Here is a 21,287-nt window from a genome sequence, read left to right as displayed (position 1 = left end):
AAAGCATACAACCGAACCAATGTCTGACGCAATGGCTTTGGTCACATCACCATTACCCAAATCCAAAACCTCCCCAATTTTGCCTCTTCGCAGCGCAATAAAACCAATCTCAAATTTGATTTTAAATCCTGGTCTCTACAAGGCAGGATTGAATCAACCAAATAAACGACTGACCTCACGAAGAGTAGCACCAATGGTTAGTGCATTGCCTATAGAAGCGGCAGCGCCAGAGCCACAGAATTGTGGGAGAAATCGATTATCAGATGTGGTGGGGGAGCGGAAGAGGACCCTGTTTAGGGGCAGAGAATGGAACACATTGGATATTGGGACAGCTGGTGTTGTTTTTGCAATGCATTTTCTCAGTCTGTTCGCGCCGTTTCAATTCAATTGGAGTGCGTTTTGGGTTGCTTTTGCGCTCTATGTGATAACAGGTCTTCTGGGTATTACTCTTTCTTTCCATAGAAATCTTTCACACAGGAGTTTCAAGCTCCCCAAATGGCTCGAGTACTCGGTTGCATATTGTGGAGTTCTAGCGCTTCAGGTGCGTATTAATTTGGGTACTTGTTTATTAGTGTGTTTAACAAGAGAAGCTTTTGTCGGGAGGGTGAAGTTGACTGTGCTAAAAAAAGTATTTAATGGAAGAGATTTGAACTTTTTTTGGTTGTTTCAGGGGACTCCAATTGATTGGGTGAGCACTCATAGGCACCACCACCAGTTTTGTGATTCTGAGAGAGACCCACATAGCCCCATTGAAGGCTTTTGGTATAGTCACATGAATTGGCTCTTTGATAAGAACTCTATCACTGAAAAGGTACAGATACTGTTCTTTTGAATCTCTTGCTCTCTTTCATGTTATATAATACATAGTGTTGTGTTGTTAATGTATGGTAATAGACTACTTGCAGTGTGGAGAGGATAACAATGTTGGGGACTTGAAGAAGCAGCCCTTCTATAGGTTTATTCAAAGAACCTACATTTTACATCCAATTGCACTTGGTGCTCTGCTTTATGCATTGGGAGGGTTTCCCTTCCTTGTGTGGGGAATGGTAAGGGCTAATCTTCCTTTTTTTTTTTGTCCCTTAATGATCTTATCTTTTAAAATGGCTGTACTCATGCATGGAACAAGTGATAGATAAAGAGAGTTAATTTTGAATTGGTGGCTGCACCGCTATGTCGATTGATTTCAGACTTCAAACTCCAATTCTTCAGTTTGTGGGCAATCTCAATCCAACTAGTGGGCCAATTGGGGCTTTTTTGAGCCACTAGTGGTTTGTCATTCGGTTTAGGACCATAAGATTTGAAAGTTTTATCAACAGGAGTAATTTGGTTGGTCTATCCTATCCTATCCTACCTTTTATTCATGATTGTGATGCTTTGTCTGTTAACAACATCTGGGTTTGTGTAGTTAATTGAAAATTAACTGTGACATCTACATATTAACCAACAACAGAGCAATAGCTCGGTTCGTTTATATCTCTGGTTTAAGACGGATGACGCTAAGGGCGGGAGTTCGAACCAACTGAGAGTATTTTCCTAAAGTTTTCCTGATTCCGTGAGCTTGTCCACTTCTGGAGAGGGATTAGGAGCCCTATTTCTCTCGCATGGGTTTCGGTGTAGTCTTACCTATAGTCAGCGTGATGTGGGCTGTTTTGGCAGCCCGACATTTATGCCCATTCAACTGTCCGAAGGACATGCTAGGCTTTCGGACATGCTAGGCTAGGTGATTCCTCTGTCAGCAAAAAAAAAATCTACATATTAACCAGTAAGCAAAGATTTAAGGCATCAAGTTTGTGCAATTGCAGGGTGTGAGAATTGTTTGGGTTTACCACATAACTTGGATGGTAAACTCTGTTTGCCATGTATGGGGGAAGCAAGCATGGAAAACTGGCGATTTCTCCAGGAACAATTGGTATATATTATAAGTTACATACAACATTTTTACATCTTATTATTAAGCTGCAAAAGAATTTTACTCTAGCAGTAATTGGTTAACCATGTTTCTGTTTAAATAGGTTGGTGGCACTGCTTGCATTTGGAGAGGGTTGGCATAATAACCATCATGCCTTTGAGTACTCTGCTCAACACGGCCTCGAATGGTGGCAACTTGACCTGACTTGGTATGTGGTTAGGCTTCTTCAAGCTGTAGGATTAGCCACTGAGGTGAAGCTGCCTACTGAAATGCAAAAGCAGAGGATGGCTTTCAGCCATTGAAGCTTCTGTTACCTCTTATTTTGTCTATTAGTTACCTTTTAGTCTTGTTGCTTATTAAATATGACCACAATTATACATCACCTATGAAAATATTTAGGAATTGTTTTTTGCCCCATTTTTCCATTTATTGGATGTTTTCCATTAAAAAATAACAGATCAAGCAAACCATATATTTTCTGCCATTTGCTCCTCGAAATATTCCTTCTTGGCCAAGGAGGAATATTTCGAGGGCAAGAACGGGCAGTGGAAGCCGCGAATAGTAGGCATATCAAACTACCTTTTGGGATCATACCAGTAGATTCTGAGGGTGACTTATTAATTCAGGTATGATATAATGATCAATCGAGCAAGGAGGGAAATCAGATTCAACATTGTGCATTATGGCATTCCCTGCCTGCACTGCATCAGAGATGCACACACTTGTAATCACATGAAAATTAAAAAAAAAAAAAATTTGATCAACTGCATTCCATTGTGCTATGCTGACAAAGATAAGCAAGAGAACAGAGAACAAGGATATAATAAAACTTAAACCCTGTAATCAAACAAGTTGAGTCTACAATCTGAGTTCCCTGCACAATGTAATGGAAGTTGCACCATCCACAGCCTACACTAACAGGGGTTAAGCATTAATGTTTACAGTCATCTAAACAAAATATACCTTAAAATATACCTACATGCTTTCCCTACATGCTACAGATCTAGACAAAAATATACCTTAAAATCTAAACATTAATGTTTACAGTCATCTAGGAAGTCCAAAAGGTAACGATCACTAAAAAGATGGTGACTGGGGGAATAACTGTGCACTAGATTCAGCAAGTCTCTGGAGATGGACCTGGCTGCAATGGGGTATCAGTTTGCCCCATCTGGCCAACTTTGCCATTTTCGATCGCCTCCCCAACCACGCGCTTTGTCTTATTCGCTTCGATGCTGGGTTTCGCATCATTTTCCAAAACATCATGTTTCTCTTTCATCTCTCCCTCAAAAACAGGGGCTGTTCCATTGGGGTTCTCTTTCCCTGGATCACCATTTGCTTCAATAGTTGTTCCATTAGGGTTGTCCTGAGGCTTCTCAGATGCCACGTTCACTTTCTGTTTCTCAGTCTCAGTTTGTGACACCTTTTCTTCACAGTCTACAGCTGATTCTTTTGCATTTTCATTCACTTCAGCAGCACCAGCTCCCTCAGTAGGCTTGTCCTCCACTTTTGCATCAGCAACTTTGATTTCAATTGCACTGTTGGGTTCTTCAGCAAGGGCAGTTTCTTTTCCATCATTGCCAGGATTGGTTTCCTCAACAGCAACTTTGATCTTAACTTCCTTGTCGAATGCCTCTGGATCAGTTTCTCCCATTTTTGCATCTGGATTCTTGTTTTCCTCAGTTGCATCTGCAGTCTTGCTTGCATCCTCAGTTGCATCTGCATCTTTCATTTGGATTTCTTTCTCAACCTCTGCCTTTTCAGGAGTGGCTTCTGCTTCTTTGTCATCCTTCTTTGAACCCACAGACTTTCGGCTCCGCTTCTTTGGAGGCTTCTTTTCACGAGTAGGAGTAGCCTTGACCTTGTCAATTATCCTGGCTGATCTCCTTGGAGTCTCACCAGTACCCCAATCAAATTCTGATATTGAAGGATTGCCAGGGTGCGACTTCAAGTACTGCTCCAATTGTTTCCGATTATAAATCTCCTCTCCAGTTGGAGCAATGAAAATTATCTCATTCTTTCTTGGGGTGCCCTTCTTGGGAAAGTACTGTCAAGGAAGAAAAGCCCATAACCAAAATTCATCACTATTGAAATATGTTAAATGTGCTCTCTTAGCATTCCACTCATTTTAAGTTCATATCACAGGTGCAGCAAAAATGTAATATCACATACACATCAATCACAGTGCAGTTACAAACTTACAATCCACTCCTCACCAGTTAACGGAACGTTTAATATAGGCTTCACTTAAATTTCCAATCACCTTTGTCAGATTTCTTCAATTAAATCAGGATATTTAGTAAAAGGCCATACGTCGATCCACTGCAATCAAGTAATAAAACTGACGATCTCTCTTCAAAAATTTCTCATGCATTCCTTTAAGCTCGTTAGACTATTACCTTACACGTTCTCCTTATCAAAAACGTGCCCTCAGTGACTCATCTCCAAAGTACAGACCAGACTCAAATACCCAAAGCATGAATAGTGCAGACAAATATCAACAAAACTACCTTAATCTTCTTTCCGGCATCAACTAAAAGTTTAAAACAGCCAACAACATGCCATCAGATGAAAACGAAACCACTTGTCTGCTTAAATGAGATTATTATTTATGCTAAGAATTGCAGATATATCCCATTAGCCTGTAGGTTTGAAACTCAAAAGCAGTTCAGCCAAACTAATTAATAATGTACTCATCAAACCTAATATTCATTTTCCAGCCCAGAAGGTAGTCAGACAAAGAATATGGATTAGCACTCAAATCAGGTAGTTACATAAAAGCTGAAGATCTCAAGGATTTACCCACTCAAAAATTATGAAAGTAACCATTAAAAAAAACTACAAGTAAGCTGCTTAGGCACACATCAAAAAATGAAAAACGAAAAGAAGCTAACACCCCTTAAACCTAACAGCCTTAAATAGATTCAAAAAAAATTCCTCTTTATAGGCATTGGAATCGGACAACAACAATTCTTAGGTCATTTGGGGTTTAAAGGCAGGTTTAGGAATGTAGGGTATCTATGTGGTAACTACTAGGTAACATTTAAAGACAGACTACATACTACTGTGAGAAAATTGCATTTCACGATCAAAGTTGAATGCATAATTTTTCAACTGACACACTAAGCTCACCAGTCTGCTTTTATTTATGACACGTTATTTCTACATATCAAAAACTCCCAAGTATATCAACACAAATATTCTGCAATGAATTAAGGACACAAGAGACTATATATGCCAAAAGTCAAATCATGGATATCACATAGCTTATCAAGTTTTTTCGTCAAAAAGGGTAAAACAATAATAACTTTAGCAAGAAGGCTTTTTCCAAACACTAAAGCATGTCCAGTAATGACATCTTTCCATTCTACACATCAAAAAATGAACATGAGAATTCAATAATGACATTAATTGGTTGAGACTTGAGACATATGATATCATGCAATAATGTATCCTGTGAGGGAGTATTTATATGTATAGTGGTCAAATGGGATTATTTTCTTTGTATATCTCTAATTGCTCTTTCAAATGTTGGTGCATTTTAATACAGAATAATAGTATGATCACACAACTCCAACTCACAAAATTGATGATAGGCAAAATTTAAAGATGATGACTAAAAAATGAAAGCTGGAATAGTTCAGTTGGCTAGAGCTTGTGGCCCTTAACCACAAGGTTGGAGGTTCAAGCCCTCCCCTCCTTCTACCGTATTGAATTATTATTTTTTCACTTTTGCTCAAAAGGCAAATAAAAGTACGAAAGTTCTAAAATGAAATAAAATATCACCACATAAAACGAGACAAAAGCAACCTCACATAAATCAGAATGAAGGAGTCTTAACCACCCTTAAACCAGCAATCAAGACTTAGGAAATAACAGCTTATTGCAACGTCGAGGCTTGCGCAATAACAGCTTATAGCAACAACAAGGCTCAGGTAACAACAGCTTATAGCAACAACCACCAAAAAGACGAAAACCATACTCACAAGCACAGACCACAACTGAGACCAAATAAATAGAGCTTCTAATGTATCACCAGATAGGTTTTACCCTTAAAAAAATCCACCTAGCTCTAGTATTGAAACAATCATTGATTCCATCAAAACAAAAATGCATGAGATCTAAACATAATGGAAGGAAGCATAAATGAACCTCCCACTTAACCTTCGAGGCATAAAACGAAAAGTAATTGTGAAAGAGGGTACTCTGTGATTCATTGGCACATCCATCCATCCACAGGGAGACCCTGCAAATGGTTCTAAAACTTCCCTTCAATTTCTCACAAATGGTAGGAAACAATTTCGAACCCAAAAAAGTAGTATGGCAGGATTGAATAACCCTCATTGGGTCGCATCCTATCAGAAAAACTCCTACGACTAGAGAATTTTAACCCCTCACTTCTTTTCCTTACCCTTTTCTCTTCAGTCCCCACAAACCAAGTAAGACCTTAGAGATTGAGCCCAATGCATGGTCTTTCAATAAAGGGGGAAGGAATATTAACTGATGGAGTTGATGCTCCTGTCCTCTTTGTCTTATTTAAGATAATGTGGAGGAAAAGAGATAAGAGAGCTTATAATGGAGAAGAATCTTTGCTGGGAGTGGTCAAGGACAACTGGTTAAAATTTAAAAGTAGTTTTCATAAGGGAGAGTGGGAACATTTGGTTGAACCTAATAAAAACAATATAACCTTTCTAGAAATCAAGAAAGTAAAAAATTGAGATCCTGTAACTTCCAACTTAGTTTAACAAGTTTTCCAAATCAAATGTCACCTAAAAGTTCTGCAGATGACCATTTGACTTCACACCCTTGATAGACCATAACCTTATCTTAACAGTGCAAACTGAACAAATCTTCACATCAACATACCACAAAAAAACCACAAGAATGGATACGTCTACGGAATATTCATTTGGCAATATAATCTATCAATTTAATGCACATTTAATTGTTGCATGCACTTTTACATCACTTCGAGATGGTAGTAAATCTTTCTCATTGTTGTAGTTTACACATTAAGGGGAATCCACATAAGGTAGGCACTGGAGATTTAAGGGAACTCTCACGTAAGCAATAAACTTGGAGCCATGGGGTCAAATCCCACCTGATTTGTGGATAAAAAAAAGGAAATGATGGGTTCAGTCAATGTGGCCCTGCCTTGAAGACTTCCATGTCCTTAAAAAATACATTAAAGGTAAAAAAAATACAAGGAAAAACTGATTACAACAACCAAACAAGATAACCTGGCCATCCCCTCCCTCCCCGCCATTATAGTTCAAACATATGGCGTTAATTGGAAACAATAACAGACGTCAAATTAAAAGGTTTAATCTTCTAGGAAAGTAGTGGAGAAAATAATAAAAGGCACTAGCACATCACATTCTATCGGTTCTGTAAGGATAGGAAAATAAATCTCACATGTCAAGTCCTTGTTACAGAAACTCTTCACGACTACATATATTTTGTTCGATAAAAGTTCTACTCGAGAAATTAATACAAAAAAGAAAGTCAAAGAAGCATAATCTCGAAGGACTAAAATCCCTTCGTAAATATTGATACATGAACAAGATCCTTATCTTCATTTCCCCACCTCAATGATGTGTAACCTTTCCAAGGTATTGCCATAATCCATTTCTTCTACGGTAGAGGAGATAAAGTAAAAACATACTGAAATTTCATGGCAGGGGATGGAGAATCCTCAACTACTACTCCACAAATTAACACTTACTAAAGCAAACCCTAGAAATAAAAGTGCTACCACAAGCAGAAAAACTTCAGAAGAAACCCTAACTAGAAAGAATCACATAAAACATAGAAAAATAGAGTCTTATCCCAAATTCAAGCACAGAATACCAAACCCTTAAATTAAGTGTGAAAACCCATCAGACGAATCACACCAACCAAATCATTCAAGCAACACATAACAAGAACACTATCATACAGCGAGAAGACAAAGACGAATTACACCAACCAAATCATTCAAGCAACACATAACAAGAGCACTATCATACAGACAGAAGACAAAGAGTAAAAAACTATTAGGAGAGAAAAGGAACCATTTTTTTCCAAGCAACAGGAGCTGGAAGCTCAACCGAAATAACCTCCTCCTCGACCTCCATTTTCCCCAGCAAAAATCCCCCTTCTGTCTGTCTCTGATGACTCTGTTTCTCTCCAAACACTCTCTGTTCGTCAAAAGATCATGGGTGCTGAATTGAAAAAAAAACCGTTGAAAGAGCAAGATTATATGTTTGTTTGCTGTTGCTCGTGGTGTCCAAAAATACATTATTTTATTATTTTTTAGTGTTGAAAATTAAAAACTCGTCACATAATCCAACAGGAATTGACAGCGTACGTACGGACCTGTGAGCTATAAGAGAGACCGTCCAATCAGACGGGAATAGTTCTGCTGAAGCTGCCTTGCAATGGATGCCGCACTGGGAAACAAAAGACAAAAGAGTTTTTAAAAAAGTTACCACTTAAATTTTTATTTTTACATAAAAAGCAAGCAATCAATCTATTTTTTTCTATTACTAAATTCTATTTTCACGCGCACATTGGGAACGTGTGGTTGCCGCAGCAGAGACCATTCGTGGATAACGCTATTTTATTAACTGAATTGGAACGAGGAGTTGGGGTCCGAAGTCCAAACTTGGATTGCGCATCATGGATTAGTATGGCATCTTCGTCATAGCCGAACATTAGGCCCGCCCAACTTTCCTATTCTTAAGCCCAGGAAATTTCGAACAGTATGGCCCATTTGGTCTATGTACATGCAGTCATTTCCATTGCTGCATAGCTTCAATTACGGATGTCAATTCATACCCGATCCGATACAATCCGGCCCGACCCTTTCGATCCTAGACTTGAATGGGGCAGAGACGGGACAAAGAAATCCAGCTCGCATGCGGGACAAGGATGGGTCTCCCTCCGCAACCCCTGCCCTAGCTAAAAATATTCTTAAATATATATATAAATGTACCTAAATTTTCAAGATTTTTTTTATAAAATGGATAAATATTTATATGTAGAAGCATATATTAATTTGATATTATTATTAAAATCAAAGTAACAAAAGTTAAATTGGTTGAAAAGAAATATGTCTAAACCCTAAATTTTTTTGGTAAGTCTAAACCCTACAATACTGAACATAATATGACCCTCTACTTTTAATTCAATTCAATAAATGTTGATAAAAACTTAAGACCCTAAATCCTACTTTAAATACGAAAGTTTATGTTGATGTTGAATCAAGTCAAGCTGGGTAGGTGCACCCTTTGATTGGCTTGGGGACTAGCGTAGTTTAACAAGGCAAGGACGAGGCATACTCGTGGAGGTGCGGGGTGGGGACGGGGAGGCCATGATTCGCCCTCGCCTCGTTGCCATCCTTAATTTCAGTTGGAACTTGAAATATTTGTGGTACTTTTTACGTCCCACAAATCATGTACAGAGCCAACAACAATTTTGAGGTGGGTTAATCCTAAAATAATCACTTCGGTACATTTTGAAGAAAAATTTAGGGACGTTAAAACAATTTATAATAGTACAATTACTTGAAATGATAAAATCAATGTCAATTACTTAAAATGACATTATCGATGTTAAAATCTACCATAAAGTTAGCTCTTTTTGAATCTTTTTCTTTATCCTATCTTGTCTGAAAAATCACTGAATTATGGCTCCCATATTGCAAGAGAATGAGACAAGAGTTGCAACAATACATGACCTCCTTGTTGATAATGACATGATTTATCAGTAGCTCCACACCCAATATTAATAATGACAAGAACCAAACAACAGAGTCAAATCAAAAACCCATCTATTTATATGTTATCACCTTATCACTGACAGATTTATGAATAAGGAACAGTCACCCATAAAAGAGAAGGTAATAGATACAAACCAGAGCTATCTGGAATCAGAGAGGATGAAAAGGAAAGCTATAATGCATCCATTTAACATTACCCCCACAAACTGTCTTAGCCACTAGATTTTAATTTATGTGGGTGCTGAACTGCTGATCAGATATGATTCCAAACAACTCGAGTGATAGTCTAACTGATGAATCTCTTTAGGAACTAATCATATGAACTCGAAAAGTTTTGAGTGCGATTTTAATTGAGAACAATATCGTTGTGGCTACACACTAAATTTTACTCCACTAACCTTGTTCGTGCGTTTGGTCCATAACTCCATATCGAATGTCTAAGACAAACTTTTATAGCAAGCATGTTTTAAGAAGGAAAAAAACACCTGAAAAAGGACCCAAAAACATGCTTCTCTAGAGTAAAACACATACAGACAGACATGGCAGGGGCGAATTCATTAATAGAAGTTATATTAGTTTGCCCCCTTCTTTTCTTATTGTAGCTAATTCATTACAGAAGCTTGGCATTAGGGAGACTTACCCATATGTTACAAGGCCAAAATTTCAGGGTTTATTTGTAACTATGCTAATTGTACAAGGTCATGACTCATGAGCAGCTAATATGTTAGATGCTAATTCATTTGACTAGAGCCTAAGAAGCAGCAGCCAAAGGAGGACGGTGAGAAGATCCATGGAAGAAACTAGGTTGGGAGTTATGGGTGTAGTCACTCTCTTGTTGACTCTTCTTGTCTCCATCTTCTTCTTCTTCGGCTTCCCAAAGGAAGCTGGCATATGAAGCTAGGACATAACTGCAAGCAAACATGGATCTAACATATAATTGCCCTTAAAACACAAAGGGATCAAAGTCAAGTTTTCAAAATATCTAAGTGTTGAAACTTCAAATGCAAAATAAACCAAATATCAACTTTCCAAAACAAATCAAGACCATATAAGTTCATACACCTGAGTGATTAGTTGGAATGATAAGGATGATGTATATCACCCTCTTGATGAGCAGGGTTCGCCCGTTTCAAAAAAAGACCATAAAAGTTGATAAAGATTTCAGTTTGGTGAAAATTCGGCAACAAGAGCTTGATTATATAATGGCATTCAAACTGGTGCTAGTGTTACTGTTATTACCAGTCATCAGGGGCAGTTTTAACAGCTTGAGTATGGTAACTCTCAGCTCGAACAGAATCCTTTTCAGTTTTCCATATTAAATCAGCGTACATAGACATCATATTTCCATCACTTGGATTAGCCAAGATTGCTCTGCCACAATACTCCTCTGCCTTGGCAAAATGTCCTCGAACCTATCAGATCAGAAAATAATAACCAGGATTGAGCTTGATTGGTTAAAATGAACAAAAAAAGTAGTATTTTTTTGAATAGTAATCAAATTGATTACCTCCTTCAAGAACTTAGCATAGTTTCCAAGCAGAAGTGGGTTTCCAGGGTCAGCTTCAATCATCCTCTGATAATAAGCCTCAGTACCATCACTCCCAGAAAACCCTGACCCCCCTTCATCACCACAACCACCACTATCAAATCCACCGCCTCCACCAATTCCACCACCACCGCCACCACTCCCTAAACCACCTCCCGTTGTAAGAGGCTGCAATACCTTCTCTTTCTTCTTCTCACCATCATCCACCCCCTCTCCCAACCAAGTATTTGTCAACAAAATTGCAACTTCTGAAATGGGTTTGACTTCAATTTCATGATCATTTGTTTTCTCTAATGGTTTAATGGGTCTGCGAGAGGGAATTGTTGGTTTCGTCTTCTTGGGTTTTGGTGGGTCTTTTTGTAGACTGACGTCTGATTTGGACCAAGACCTAGTTCTCTGTAAAAGCTGAAACTCTGGCTCTGGAGAGGATTCTCTGTATAGGGAAAGCCATGAATTCGCAGTCGGTGTCGAGGAGCTCCTCAGAAGCATTGTTTACCGCAAAGAAAATATCTTTTTTTTAGAGAACCTCCTTTGATTTTTTGCATTCTAAAATGGCGGCCGAGAATGGTGGGTTTTATAGAAATGTAAAGAAATTGGAGTGATGAAATCTGAGCCGTTGAAATGGGATATGACAGACGAACTGACAGTCCCATGTCGTCTACAGTGTGGTGGCCTCACCAAATTTTCCACGGCTGAGAATCAAGTACAGGGTTTGGGGTTACTGCCATTCATGCAATAGCACGTGCTGACTTTAGACTGGCGAGATGGGTCCCACCATGCACAAAGAACCGACGGCTGGTGATTGATTCAGGAATGCACAATGACAGTATAAATCTTGGGTTACATGAAAGACGCTGCAACTTCTATGCATCTTGTTGAAATCTGGGTCAAGGCTCAATGTGGGAGATAACACATGGTGACATTAACAAAAGTTAGGTTGAACAATGACTCATCTCGTAATTTGTGATAATAAAAATATTTATAGAACTTGAACTCATGACCTCCCATTTACACTAAGATTTATTGCAATCAACTTCATCATCCTAGTCAATGCACTGATGCTACAATGCTATCCCTCTTGTGGTAAATTGCTCTACTGTCCACCATAACATGAACTACACATGTAATATTGAAAAAGAGAGAAAAGTACCATCGAGAACGATATTATACAAGTTTTCCCTTTGTACAATCGATAAGGACCTAAACTCGAGCCTTCAAACCCACTTGCACATAAATTTCTCACTTGACGACAAGATAAGTCAAGTCAAAACTTAACGTTTAGTCACAAGAATATTGTTCCCAGTGAAAATCAAATTCAGAACCTTTCGAATTCATACGGTTTGCATATATGCACTACCACATATAAATCATGATCAACCACAGTGATTATATATAATATCTTCATTAGAGCATCTGTTCCGATGTCCCGCTGTGCGTTCACCTTTTTGTTGCTATATATCCATGGCTTATAAAAAAAATACATATATCTTTTGACTGTTTGAGCCACTTTGAGAGCAGGGTGGTGGTTGTTATACCGACCTTGATTAATGTATAGGTTTCTAGCCGAAATCAAATTCCTCACTTAGTATTGGCTTACACACCTAATGTAAGTAGTTTATTTCATTGAAAGTAGTCTTAATTAAGCTCAAATCAATCCTCTTAGCTAAGATATATCCGAATCCAGACCAACATCTCTCACAACTCTAAACCCACTTGGTTATAAATATAGTAAGCTATATTGATATTGTCTAAATGAGGTTGGCATAAAGGTGTACCCTACTTGCAACTTTCTCTTTGAATAGATCTAACCTTTCCATGTGACATGCTCTATAATCTCTTGTCTCTGGCCACTGGCCATCGCCGGCTTGTTTGCAAGTACAAATGGGCCAAACTCACTTAGTTAAATGATCAAATACTATCTAACCTTATCTTATCAAATCAATTCTAGGATAGAATATGATATTTTATAGAACTAGAAGATAAGACCGTTGAAAAAAAATGCACTAAACCAATCGAAAAAACAAAACATGCACTAAACAAATCATATATACGTTATCATGGCAATCACTAAATGTTAAAAAAGATGCAGTAGGTTCATTTTTGGGGATCTCAAGTATTATCCGAAAAATAACATGACTTTCTTAAAAGAAATGAAAAAGGAGATTCGAACATTGGTCATATCGGGATGATACACTCCCTTCTTACCACTTCAAAGAGTGACTCGGGTGTAAGAATAACACAACTTGAAAGAAGATAACACCTAAATAACATAACTTTGGTTCATAATTTTTTTAAAAAAATTAAAACATATACCCAAAATAGAGTACACAGTTGGACTTGCTATAAGCCTTACATTTCCATAATGGGCCTCAACAAAGTCCAAGACTACCATAATGGCCATCAAACAATACTCAAATCGACTAATGGGACAAAGTTCTCATGCTTATTTTCGTTTCACTTTTTAAAACTGAGAATGACACTACACAAATTTTCTCTTTTGAATATCCAACATCGGCCTAAACTCATACCATGACACATCTGCATGCACAAAAGTTTCTACGTGGCTTATTCTCATTACATTGGCTTTACAAAAAAGTCATTCTAACACCTAAACGCACAAGCGACAGAAAATAACCATTAAAATTCAACTAACATGCTTAATCTCTTAATCGATCATAACTTCCTTGACATCTTTCTTGGGCTTTTCAGTTCTTGGAATAATTACAGTAAGGACTCCATCTTTCATCTCTGCCTTAATGTCATCAACTTTAGCATCATCAGGCAACACTAGTCTAGTGTTATAGTAGTACCCATAACCACTTGCAGAGAATTCATCATCAGACCCCTCTTCCTCCTCTTCCTTATGCTCTCCCTTGATCGTCAAGACTCCGTCCTCGACAGTGATCTTGACATCTTCCTTGGCAAGCCCCGGTACATCAAACCGAACCTTGTAGCAGTCATCTTGCTCCTTCACTCGAGTCATTAGTTGGTTTGGTGTTATGTTTAGATTTTCAAAGAGGTGATTCATGTTCTCGGTCGCTTCCATGAGTGCATTTTCAAGCCCTGAAGGAAAGATCTCTGAGACAAAAGTTATATGTAACTAAAACCTAATACAAATACTTCAAGAAACGAAAATGATAAACATCTCAGAGCAGTTGGGATAATCCTATGCACAACTTAGTAACTGAAAAAACTGAAATACCAGCCTGTTGGGATCCCTAGTTATGGAAGGGAAAACTAAGAAAGTAGAAAGAGTACCGTAAAGTGCAGAAGGAACAGGAAGAAAGTACAGGTCATCGTTCCTCCTCCAAAGACCGACTTTTCGGCCGTCTCTCGTCCAAGGGAAGAGCTTAGACATCTTCTTGCCCCTCTTTTTCACAGCAACTTCTTTGCCTTGAGATTTCTTCTTGTCAGAGGCCTTATCATCGCTAGCCGTTGTTGCCATGAATCTCCTAAGAAACTCATCACCAAACCTTTGCCTTTGCACAAGACTTCCCTCACCAATACTACCATGCAGATCCACCAATGAAGATGAAGACCATGATGGTATCCTTTGGGACAAGTTCTTAATAGCCAAACGAGCCAAAGCCATTGCTTGGACTAAGGGTGCAATAGTTAAGACTAGTTGCAGTGGACCTTTCTTGCTTTTCTTTTCTTTTTTTCTGTTGTTGTTGATGGTGAGAGGGGTATACAGTTAGATGGGATTGAATTTAAAGATCGGTGAGTGTTGGGGTTTTGGAGAGAGTCGGAGAAGAGTCTGAGAAGTTCTGGGAGGTTGTGAGATGTTTCTTGGTGTGTTCTAGAGGGAAATTGTATTTGATTCCACGTCTTTCCCTTTTCTCCACTTTTTCTTCCTAAATTTTTGCATAAACTAACAACAGATACTAAAATTAGTCCTTAAAATTAACGAATCCATGGTAGTATAAATGGCTTCATGACAAAATGGGACGTTGAATTGCTTTTATTAATTCAAGTGTACTTTTTTTTTATGACGAGTAACTATGATCCTTTAATGTAAATCTCGGATATTTGAATCATCCGTCATAGGGTGTTGATGTGAATAGTTGAGCACAGTCTCTCAGCTCATCCCAGCTCGGATATTTGAATCGCCCGTCGCAAGGTGTTGATGTGAATAGATGAGCTCTCAGCTCATCCAGCCAACTCAGTCACCCTGGGTGGTTAATCACGTATGTAGGTTTGCTGGTTTCTGCATGTTTTTGGAGTCGCTCGTGCTTGCTGTCTCTGCTGCAGCTGATATGCTGTCCGGACAGCTAGACCCCAGAAAGTGTAATTTTACTCCCGAGAGCAATCTGTCCGGACAGGTTAAGTAGGTGTATGGGATCGTGCATTCAGACCTTTTAAGTAGTTTCTTCGGGACAGTTTTTTTCTATAATTCTAATCTCTGTCTTTGGGATTTTCTTCTAGGGTAACAGAAAAACCTGCAAGAAACCAGTAGAAAAAATCCAGCAGCTCCCAAAACCGACAGTGTACTTACACTCAGAAGAAGAGTCCTGCGTTCTGGTTATATTCAAGTCGAGTAAACCTAAACTCACATCAACACACTTACGCCACGGATTCCTCTATATATTCCCAGAAAGAGTTGTGAGGAACCAAAATCTTCACCTCCCCTGGTAAAAGCTTAACGCAACTAAACACGCACGGTCTAAACAAACTAAACTACTTCCTTGCAAAAACCCAGGCAGAATATTCTCAGTCATAATGCAATACCAAAAGCAAAGCGGGCATGCCAAGGATATAATGTTACAGTTGAGATACACACCACGCTTTGCTCGACCACCGCCTCTTCGTACAGTGAGAGCAATTTAATGTTTACAGCAATTGAAGCCCTAAGAAAGCTGACCAACCTTCAAAATTAGTTGTTTTAGCTTCTCAATCATACATTCCCCTCCTGCTCCCAAACGTCCACAAGGAAATCTACCATTTCCTGTCAAGTTTGATTCTGATGAGAACCCAATGGTGAAGCATACGGTATAAGGGTAACAATGCAAGATTGGATTAGAGATTTACCGAGAGAGGAATTGGCCGACGGAATGGCTTGTTACTCCCTAGTAAACTGTCATACGTCACATCCCAACTGCAAAAAAACCAGAATTGTGTAACCATGCTGAGACAATGAGAGCTGACCAGATACGGTAGAGGAATGCATGAATAAATGCTGCTTAACAATTAACGCAAAACGACCTCCAGAGGAGCAACAAGCAGTAAGACTAGGATTGTAGAACTAGACATAAAGAATTTAAAAGCCAACATTTGGGTAATCCAACAATCAGAAATTTTGAGATCACCTACCTAAAACATGGCTGAGACTCCAAACCCACACATAAGATTTGTTTCTCACGGGTAAACAAGCAAGCATCGTGATGAAGAAGGCATCTAACAATTTTGTACATGTGTAGAAGCCGGGATTTGTAGCATTTATTATTTTCCTCGAGAGCAAGACTCAAAATAAGAAATATATAGAAAAGGCCTCTTAGAAGGGTGAAAAATGAAACCCGAAAACTCTTTTTTTTTTTTTGCGTTGGAATCCCCAAAATTATAGTCAAGGTGCAAAAAATGAAGTGTAATTGTTCATTGTAGTTACAAGAACAAATCATTTGGACACATTCTCACTGCTACAGAGCAAAGTACTAACTTTCTAACTTGGTTTCAAATTTGAATCTTATGAAGAAATGTCAGAAACCTTTATAGAAGGCCCTTTGCAACCAAGTTGAATTTGTTACTTGTCCAATAAAATGAATGTATCTGGTCAAGCAAGATTGGTCGATGCCACATAAATTCTCCACAGGTAAATCTCGACAATAAAATAAATTGGTATTGGCATTGGCACTCGTCTATAAATTAGATAAACCAGGGAAACTTGAAAGCAACTTACGTTAATTTGAGTTCCCGAACCTCTTGTGGCCTGTTTTCAAACTTTTTATTTCCTACCCATCGTTGCCTAGTTTGATTCCAGAGAATAAGGCCTGCACTGAAGAGTCCGTGTAAGATGACTATGACATATATGTCCATAAAAGCATGAAAAAAAATATGAACAAAGGAGACGAGCAACATGTAAGTAACATGCAACTCTGTAGAGAAATCAATAAAGATTACTGCCAAAATCACAATCACTAGAAAAATATACCACATATGATCCTATAGGAAATCTAGTAAGAATGTCATTTGACGACTCTTGCCACCTTCCCAAATATTATTGAGTCAAGAATAGACTTGGAAACGAAACAACAAAGGGTTTCTTATTCTCTAAAAGCAGTTGCATCTAGTTCTGCTTCCAAAAAAAAGGGCAATAGTTAATGCCAAACAAAAGAGGGGCATGCTCTTAGCTACCATCATAATGTTAAGTACACCTTGAGAATAAAGGTCCTCTGCTTATTGTGCCCAAAAATAGCGCAGTATTAAGCAAAAGCCAGAAAATAAGCAACACTAAACTCAGTTAGAGAAATTGAAAATACAAAGAGAGACACTTGCCATGATTTACGAATTCAGAAGGAGTGTTAATGCTGCCAGTTGCACCATTCACATCAAGGATCTGGTTAGTTGTGTTGATTGATGAGATGCTTCCTTGGGACTGAACTGCGCTGTTGCCCATATAACATGTGGTGGTCGTCCAGAAACCCTCCGATATGCTTGGATTGTCCACTTGATTACCTTGAGTTTTCAGTCCTTTTGATTGATCATTCACTAAGGTGATTAGTGGGGGCTTATTACAGCATCCAAGACAATTACTGCTCTGTTACAAATACATATAGTTGCATAAATGATTAGTACCAGACACTTTGAGGCTAAGATGCAGACACAGCTAAGACAAATCTCCATTGTTCACTACACATTGTTAGCAACAAAAGGGTCAAATTTTCGAATCAACTGTGTTCAAGTGTATCAATTGAGTAGACATATCTGCAGTCATCAATTAATTTACAAAACAAGGAATAAGGGACAGATAAGCAGGCAGAGGAATCCAATCTATCTCAAAATATGGCATGTGAACCTAATTATTATCCATTTCAAGTTTGACATAAGAATACTCATTTTTAGGCTCACCAAGAGGTCAGAAAGGTTATCAAGAAGGAATACTGAGAAAAATATACATAGAAAAAAGAAAGCAATCACAATTCTAAAGGAAAACATGGAGTATAAACATTTGAAGAGGAGGAATAAGAAAGGTTCGTTAGAATAAACTATAAGCAGACCGCTAAATTGCATAAAAAAAGTGCGAGTTGAAAAGAAATTTTTGAATGTTACATAGTAGGAGAAGCACTGGGTGGAGACAAAAGGGAATAAAATCCCATGTCAGCTTCTGAGTCTCTACTATGAAACTGCAGATATGAATTAATTTAGTTCTTCAGGAAATACAGCATCATCATCAAAGTGTAAATCCCAAACAATTTTGGGAGGTAATAAGAGAATTTCATAGCAATCCATCATGTGGGTTCTCCCCTACCATTCCACCTAAAGTTTGGTCTCCACCACAAAAACAATTTTCTATAGGTTATAAGAAAATTTCATTGCAATGATGCAATCACTATCTCCCCTTCCATTCCATCTGACCTAAAGTTTGCTCTCCACTAAATGTTAAAGCAGAGTTACAAGCCCCGAAGGCTTTCTAATTGATATATCTCTGTGCATGGAACACCTAAACCACTATCTCCCCTTCCACAATTACTATCAAATGCAAATGTCAGTTCACAAAAGTGAAACAGTAATCTCTTTATCTTCTCATCCGGCCATAGCATCTAGCCTAACCGTAAGCCTAAGCAGGCAGACTAATAGGTCAATAGTTAGGCAAAGTCTCAAGGAAAGCTCACAAGAATAGAGAGCCCATCAATCTGGGAAGTATGGCTTGTCAACGTACTCCCTTAGGATTCCAATTGCGTGGTTCACGTTACAATGGAACAGGTGCACTACTAGTATCCTAAATAAGGTCCTTCACCAACTAAAGTAACTTGTACCAGGAAGACATTGGGGAGCTTAATTATTTTTCAAGTCCAAACAAACTCTCTTTATTAGCCCCACCACCTTGAGTAAAGGTGTAACCAGAATTTAAGCCCTAATAATTTAAGTCCTCCAGCATCAGAAACAATCAATGACCCAATATAATCCTATAGTCCCACATGTAATCATCAGCATTGCCTACGGTGATAAACTGATAATGCTATGAGAGATATCACCAGAAAACCAAAAAGTTCCCCCTTTTAGTTACAAATAATAATCAAAGTGAATATTGTGCCGTAGGTAAAAGTTTCTGGAAGACACTTGTAAGGGGCTGTCACATATGACAATCACACAACCAATTCAAGTTTGCCAAATCTCAAAATATGGAAATTCAGCTTATGCTTCAGAGTTAAGATTACTAAGGCAAAGGCCATATCATGACACGACGTGAAACTAAAATTTGTTAAGCATTAATTGATTCAGGACATTTAGCTTCATCAATAGCATAAAGTAAGAATATCCACAAACCCGTGAGAAATCTTCCATTTCTAACATTGAGATTCACAGCAACAACGAGTAACAAATTTTTATCATCATTCACATAAACAACAGCATCCATGACTCAAAAATCTACTCCCACAGCTCAAATGGGAATTTTGACCAAGTATAATCAAACGTAATGTAATAAAAGATTAGCTACAAGCGTCAATCACCTCTTTCAGGTTACATGCAAAAACAATATTACATGAATTTAATCCTATACATACGAATGCTTTTAGCTCCTCCAAACTCTGAACTAAACTGACCCTGTCAATATCATAGAGATTAATTTAGCAGCAACTATATTTCTTCCAACTACTCTCCATTATCAAATCCGAACTCTCTTCTCTTCCTCACTTTTATTTGGTTATAAGAAAATCTAATCGACATCAAACAGTAAGGCAATCTGCTACTCGCTCTTAGACAAGCAAACCCAAAATTCCACAAAAACCCAGAAGGTAAATATCTCCCAGATTTCCATATCAATGAAAAGAATCGGAAAACCTTACCCCATGCAATCAATCACAAAAAAAAAAGACCCAGAAGCAGTAAAAGATCTTTCCCCAAAATCTTCTCCAGACAAATGAAATGTGAATTTGAATCAATCCAATTCCGGCAATGGGATCAGATAGCCGCCCTTCAAGAAATAGAAACGAAAACAGGGACCACGAAGAGATAGAGATTAATTGGAATTCTTGGCATAAATGAATTGAAGAAACAGAGTTTCGTATTTTTTTTACCTCTTAAAAGGGTTGTTTCCAGTGTGAGTTATTCTCTGCCTTCTTCCCTTATTAAGCTACATGATATGTGACAGTCTTGATCCCTATTATGACAGTGTTACTGTTACACACAACTCCTCTATAGCGTCACCATATGGAAACACAGTTTTTTTTTTTTTGAAATACCTTTAAGAAATTTGTTTCTCATTGAAATCGAATTTTGAGTACACATATGTTAATCCAGTATATTGTCATCGGAGTCACCTCTCGACTCTCATTGGTATATGGAAACAAAGTTATGTTTAAAAAAATAGGACAATGCTAAACACCCAAAATTTGACCCCCATAAGTCCTTCAAATCTATATGTGGCATTAAAATAGCCATTGATTAAAAACACATATGTAGGGTCCACTTCACATCCAACACTCCACATTAAATAGGGGTTTTTTGGGAGTCATTTTTTAGGGTCTCAAGTATTATCAAAAAAAATAATATAATCATGTGATTATTGATAACAAAATCAAACAGTCACATTGATTATTGATAACAAAATTGAGATGGTTGTGTTATTTATTTTCATTTAAGGGCATATTAGACATTTCATACAAAGATATAAATATAAATTAAAAAAAATAAAAGTGATGTAAACTTAATATTTTTACGGTGTGTAAATAAAATTTCTCTCATATTAATGGCTTTATTGTTATTTTTGTATTGTGGAGGGGAAGTTTAAAGTAATGATTTTCTCCTCACTTAACCTCTAATTTTGCCTTTTTTATAAGATTTAATTTTTGCCTATTTTTTTTAACATGATTTTTAACTTTATTAAGGGTCTTTGTGTCATTGGTGACAAGATT

At 37.8% G+C, this 21,287-nt stretch overlaps 5 protein-coding genes across 7 annotated transcripts; 1 reads left to right on the top strand and 4 right to left on the bottom strand.

The window, feature by feature from the left end:
- Positions 1-2,319, top strand: LOC120007458 (palmitoyl-monogalactosyldiacylglycerol delta-7 desaturase, chloroplastic-like). Its single transcript, XM_038857697.1, has 5 exons — positions 1-541; positions 671-811; positions 906-1,046; positions 1,803-1,909; positions 2,013-2,319. The coding sequence occupies exons 1-5, from the start codon at positions 20-22 to the stop codon at positions 2,209-2,211; spliced, it is 1,110 nt and encodes a 369-aa protein (XP_038713625.1). The 5' UTR covers positions 1-19; the 3' UTR covers positions 2,212-2,319.
- A 386-nt stretch (positions 2,320-2,705) lies between these two features.
- LOC120007459 (methyl-CpG-binding domain-containing protein 11-like) lies at positions 2,706-8,147 on the bottom strand. The gene is made up of 2 exons (XM_038857698.1): positions 7,963-8,147; positions 2,706-3,956 (listed from the first exon to the last, which is right to left on the bottom strand). Exons 1-2 carry the CDS (start codon positions 8,023-8,025, stop codon positions 3,027-3,029), a joined length of 993 nt encoding a protein of 330 aa, XP_038713626.1. The 5' UTR covers positions 8,026-8,147; the 3' UTR covers positions 2,706-3,026.
- Positions 8,148-10,163: 2,016 nt separating this feature from the next.
- Positions 10,164-11,769, bottom strand: LOC120006969. The gene is made up of 3 exons (XM_038857094.1): positions 11,179-11,769; positions 10,911-11,083; positions 10,164-10,579 (listed from the first exon to the last, which is right to left on the bottom strand). Exons 1-3 carry the CDS (start codon positions 11,704-11,706, stop codon positions 10,423-10,425), a joined length of 858 nt encoding a protein of 285 aa, XP_038713022.1. The 5' UTR covers positions 11,707-11,769; the 3' UTR covers positions 10,164-10,422.
- Positions 11,770-13,546: 1,777 nt separating this feature from the next.
- Positions 13,547-15,560, bottom strand: LOC120006880 (26.5 kDa heat shock protein, mitochondrial-like). 2 transcript variants are annotated; one of them, XM_038856998.1, is made up of 2 exons: positions 14,476-15,560; positions 13,547-14,280 (listed from the first exon to the last, which is right to left on the bottom strand). In XM_038856998.1, exons 1-2 carry the CDS (start codon positions 14,807-14,809, stop codon positions 13,883-13,885), a joined length of 732 nt encoding a protein of 243 aa, XP_038712926.1. In that variant the 5' UTR covers positions 14,810-15,560; the 3' UTR covers positions 13,547-13,882. The 2 variants fall into 2 exon arrangements, with proteins under 2 accessions (XP_038712926.1, XP_038712925.1); XM_038856997.1 differs by having other exon boundaries at positions 13,549-14,295.
- Positions 15,561-15,881: 321 nt separating this feature from the next.
- LOC120006881 lies at positions 15,882-20,466 on the bottom strand. 2 transcript variants are annotated; one of them, XM_038856999.1, is made up of 5 exons: positions 20,220-20,466; positions 17,707-17,963; positions 17,111-17,201; positions 16,246-16,312; positions 15,882-16,162 (listed from the first exon to the last, which is right to left on the bottom strand). In XM_038856999.1, the coding sequence occupies exons 1-5, from the start codon at positions 20,222-20,224 to the stop codon at positions 16,112-16,114; spliced, it is 471 nt and encodes a 156-aa protein (XP_038712927.1). In that variant the 5' UTR covers positions 20,225-20,466; the 3' UTR covers positions 15,882-16,111. The 2 variants fall into 2 exon arrangements, with proteins under 2 accessions (XP_038712927.1, XP_038712928.1); XM_038857000.1 differs by having other exon boundaries at positions 17,707-17,968; positions 20,220-20,465.
- Between the last annotated feature and the right edge of the window lie 821 nt (positions 20,467-21,287).

The sequence above is a fragment of the Tripterygium wilfordii genome, chromosome 10, assembly GCF_013401445.1.
Source record: "Tripterygium wilfordii isolate XIE 37 chromosome 10, ASM1340144v1, whole genome shotgun sequence".
Classification (NCBI taxonomy): domain Eukaryota; kingdom Viridiplantae; phylum Streptophyta; class Magnoliopsida; order Celastrales; family Celastraceae; genus Tripterygium; species Tripterygium wilfordii.
This window is presented reverse-complemented; position numbering and strand designations above follow the sequence as displayed.

Excerpts from the sequence above, each read along its gene's own strand:
- LOC120007459 (XM_038857698.1), bottom strand. The coding sequence starts at position 8,025 with ATGGAGGTCGAGGAGGAGGTTATTTCGGTTGAGCTTCCAGCTCCTGTT. Across the intron at positions 3,957-7,962 it reads CTGTTGCTTGGAAAAAAATG|TACTTTCCCAAGAAGGGCAC; the intron begins GTTCCTTTTCTC and ends CTTCCTTGACAG.
- LOC120007458 (XM_038857697.1), top strand. The coding sequence starts at position 20 with ATGTCTGACGCAATGGCTTTGGTCACATCACCATTACCCAAATCCAAA. Across the intron at positions 812-905 it reads AGAACTCTATCACTGAAAAG|TGTGGAGAGGATAACAATGT; the intron begins GTACAGATACTG and ends GACTACTTGCAG. Across the intron at positions 1,047-1,802 it reads CCTTCCTTGTGTGGGGAATG|GGTGTGAGAATTGTTTGGGT; the intron begins GTAAGGGCTAAT and ends GTGCAATTGCAG.
- LOC120006881 (XM_038856999.1), bottom strand. Across the intron at positions 17,202-17,706 it reads TTCTGAATTCGTAAATCATG|GCCTTATTCTCTGGAATCAA; the intron begins GCAAGTGTCTCT and ends TCTTCAGTGCAG. Across the intron at positions 16,163-16,245 it reads GTCGGCCAATTCCTCTCTCG|GAAATGGTAGATTTCCTTGT; the intron begins GTAAATCTCTAA and ends CAAACTTGACAG.
- LOC120006969 (XM_038857094.1), bottom strand. The coding sequence starts at position 11,706 with ATGCTTCTGAGGAGCTCCTCGACACCGACTGCGAATTCATGGCTTTCC. Across the intron at positions 11,084-11,178 it reads ATGCTAAGTTCTTGAAGGAG|GTTCGAGGACATTTTGCCAA; the intron begins GTAATCAATTTG and ends CTGATCTGATAG. Across the intron at positions 10,580-10,910 it reads AAAACTGCCCCTGATGACTG|TTATGTCCTAGCTTCATATG; the intron begins GTAATAACAGTA and ends GTTTGCTTGCAG.
- LOC120006880 (XM_038856997.1), bottom strand. The coding sequence starts at position 14,809 with ATGGCTTTGGCTCGTTTGGCTATTAAGAACTTGTCCCAAAGGATACCA. Across the intron at positions 14,296-14,475 it reads TGTTCCTTCTGCACTTTACG|AGATCTTTCCTTCAGGGCTT; the intron begins GTACTCTTTCTA and ends CTTTTGTCTCAG.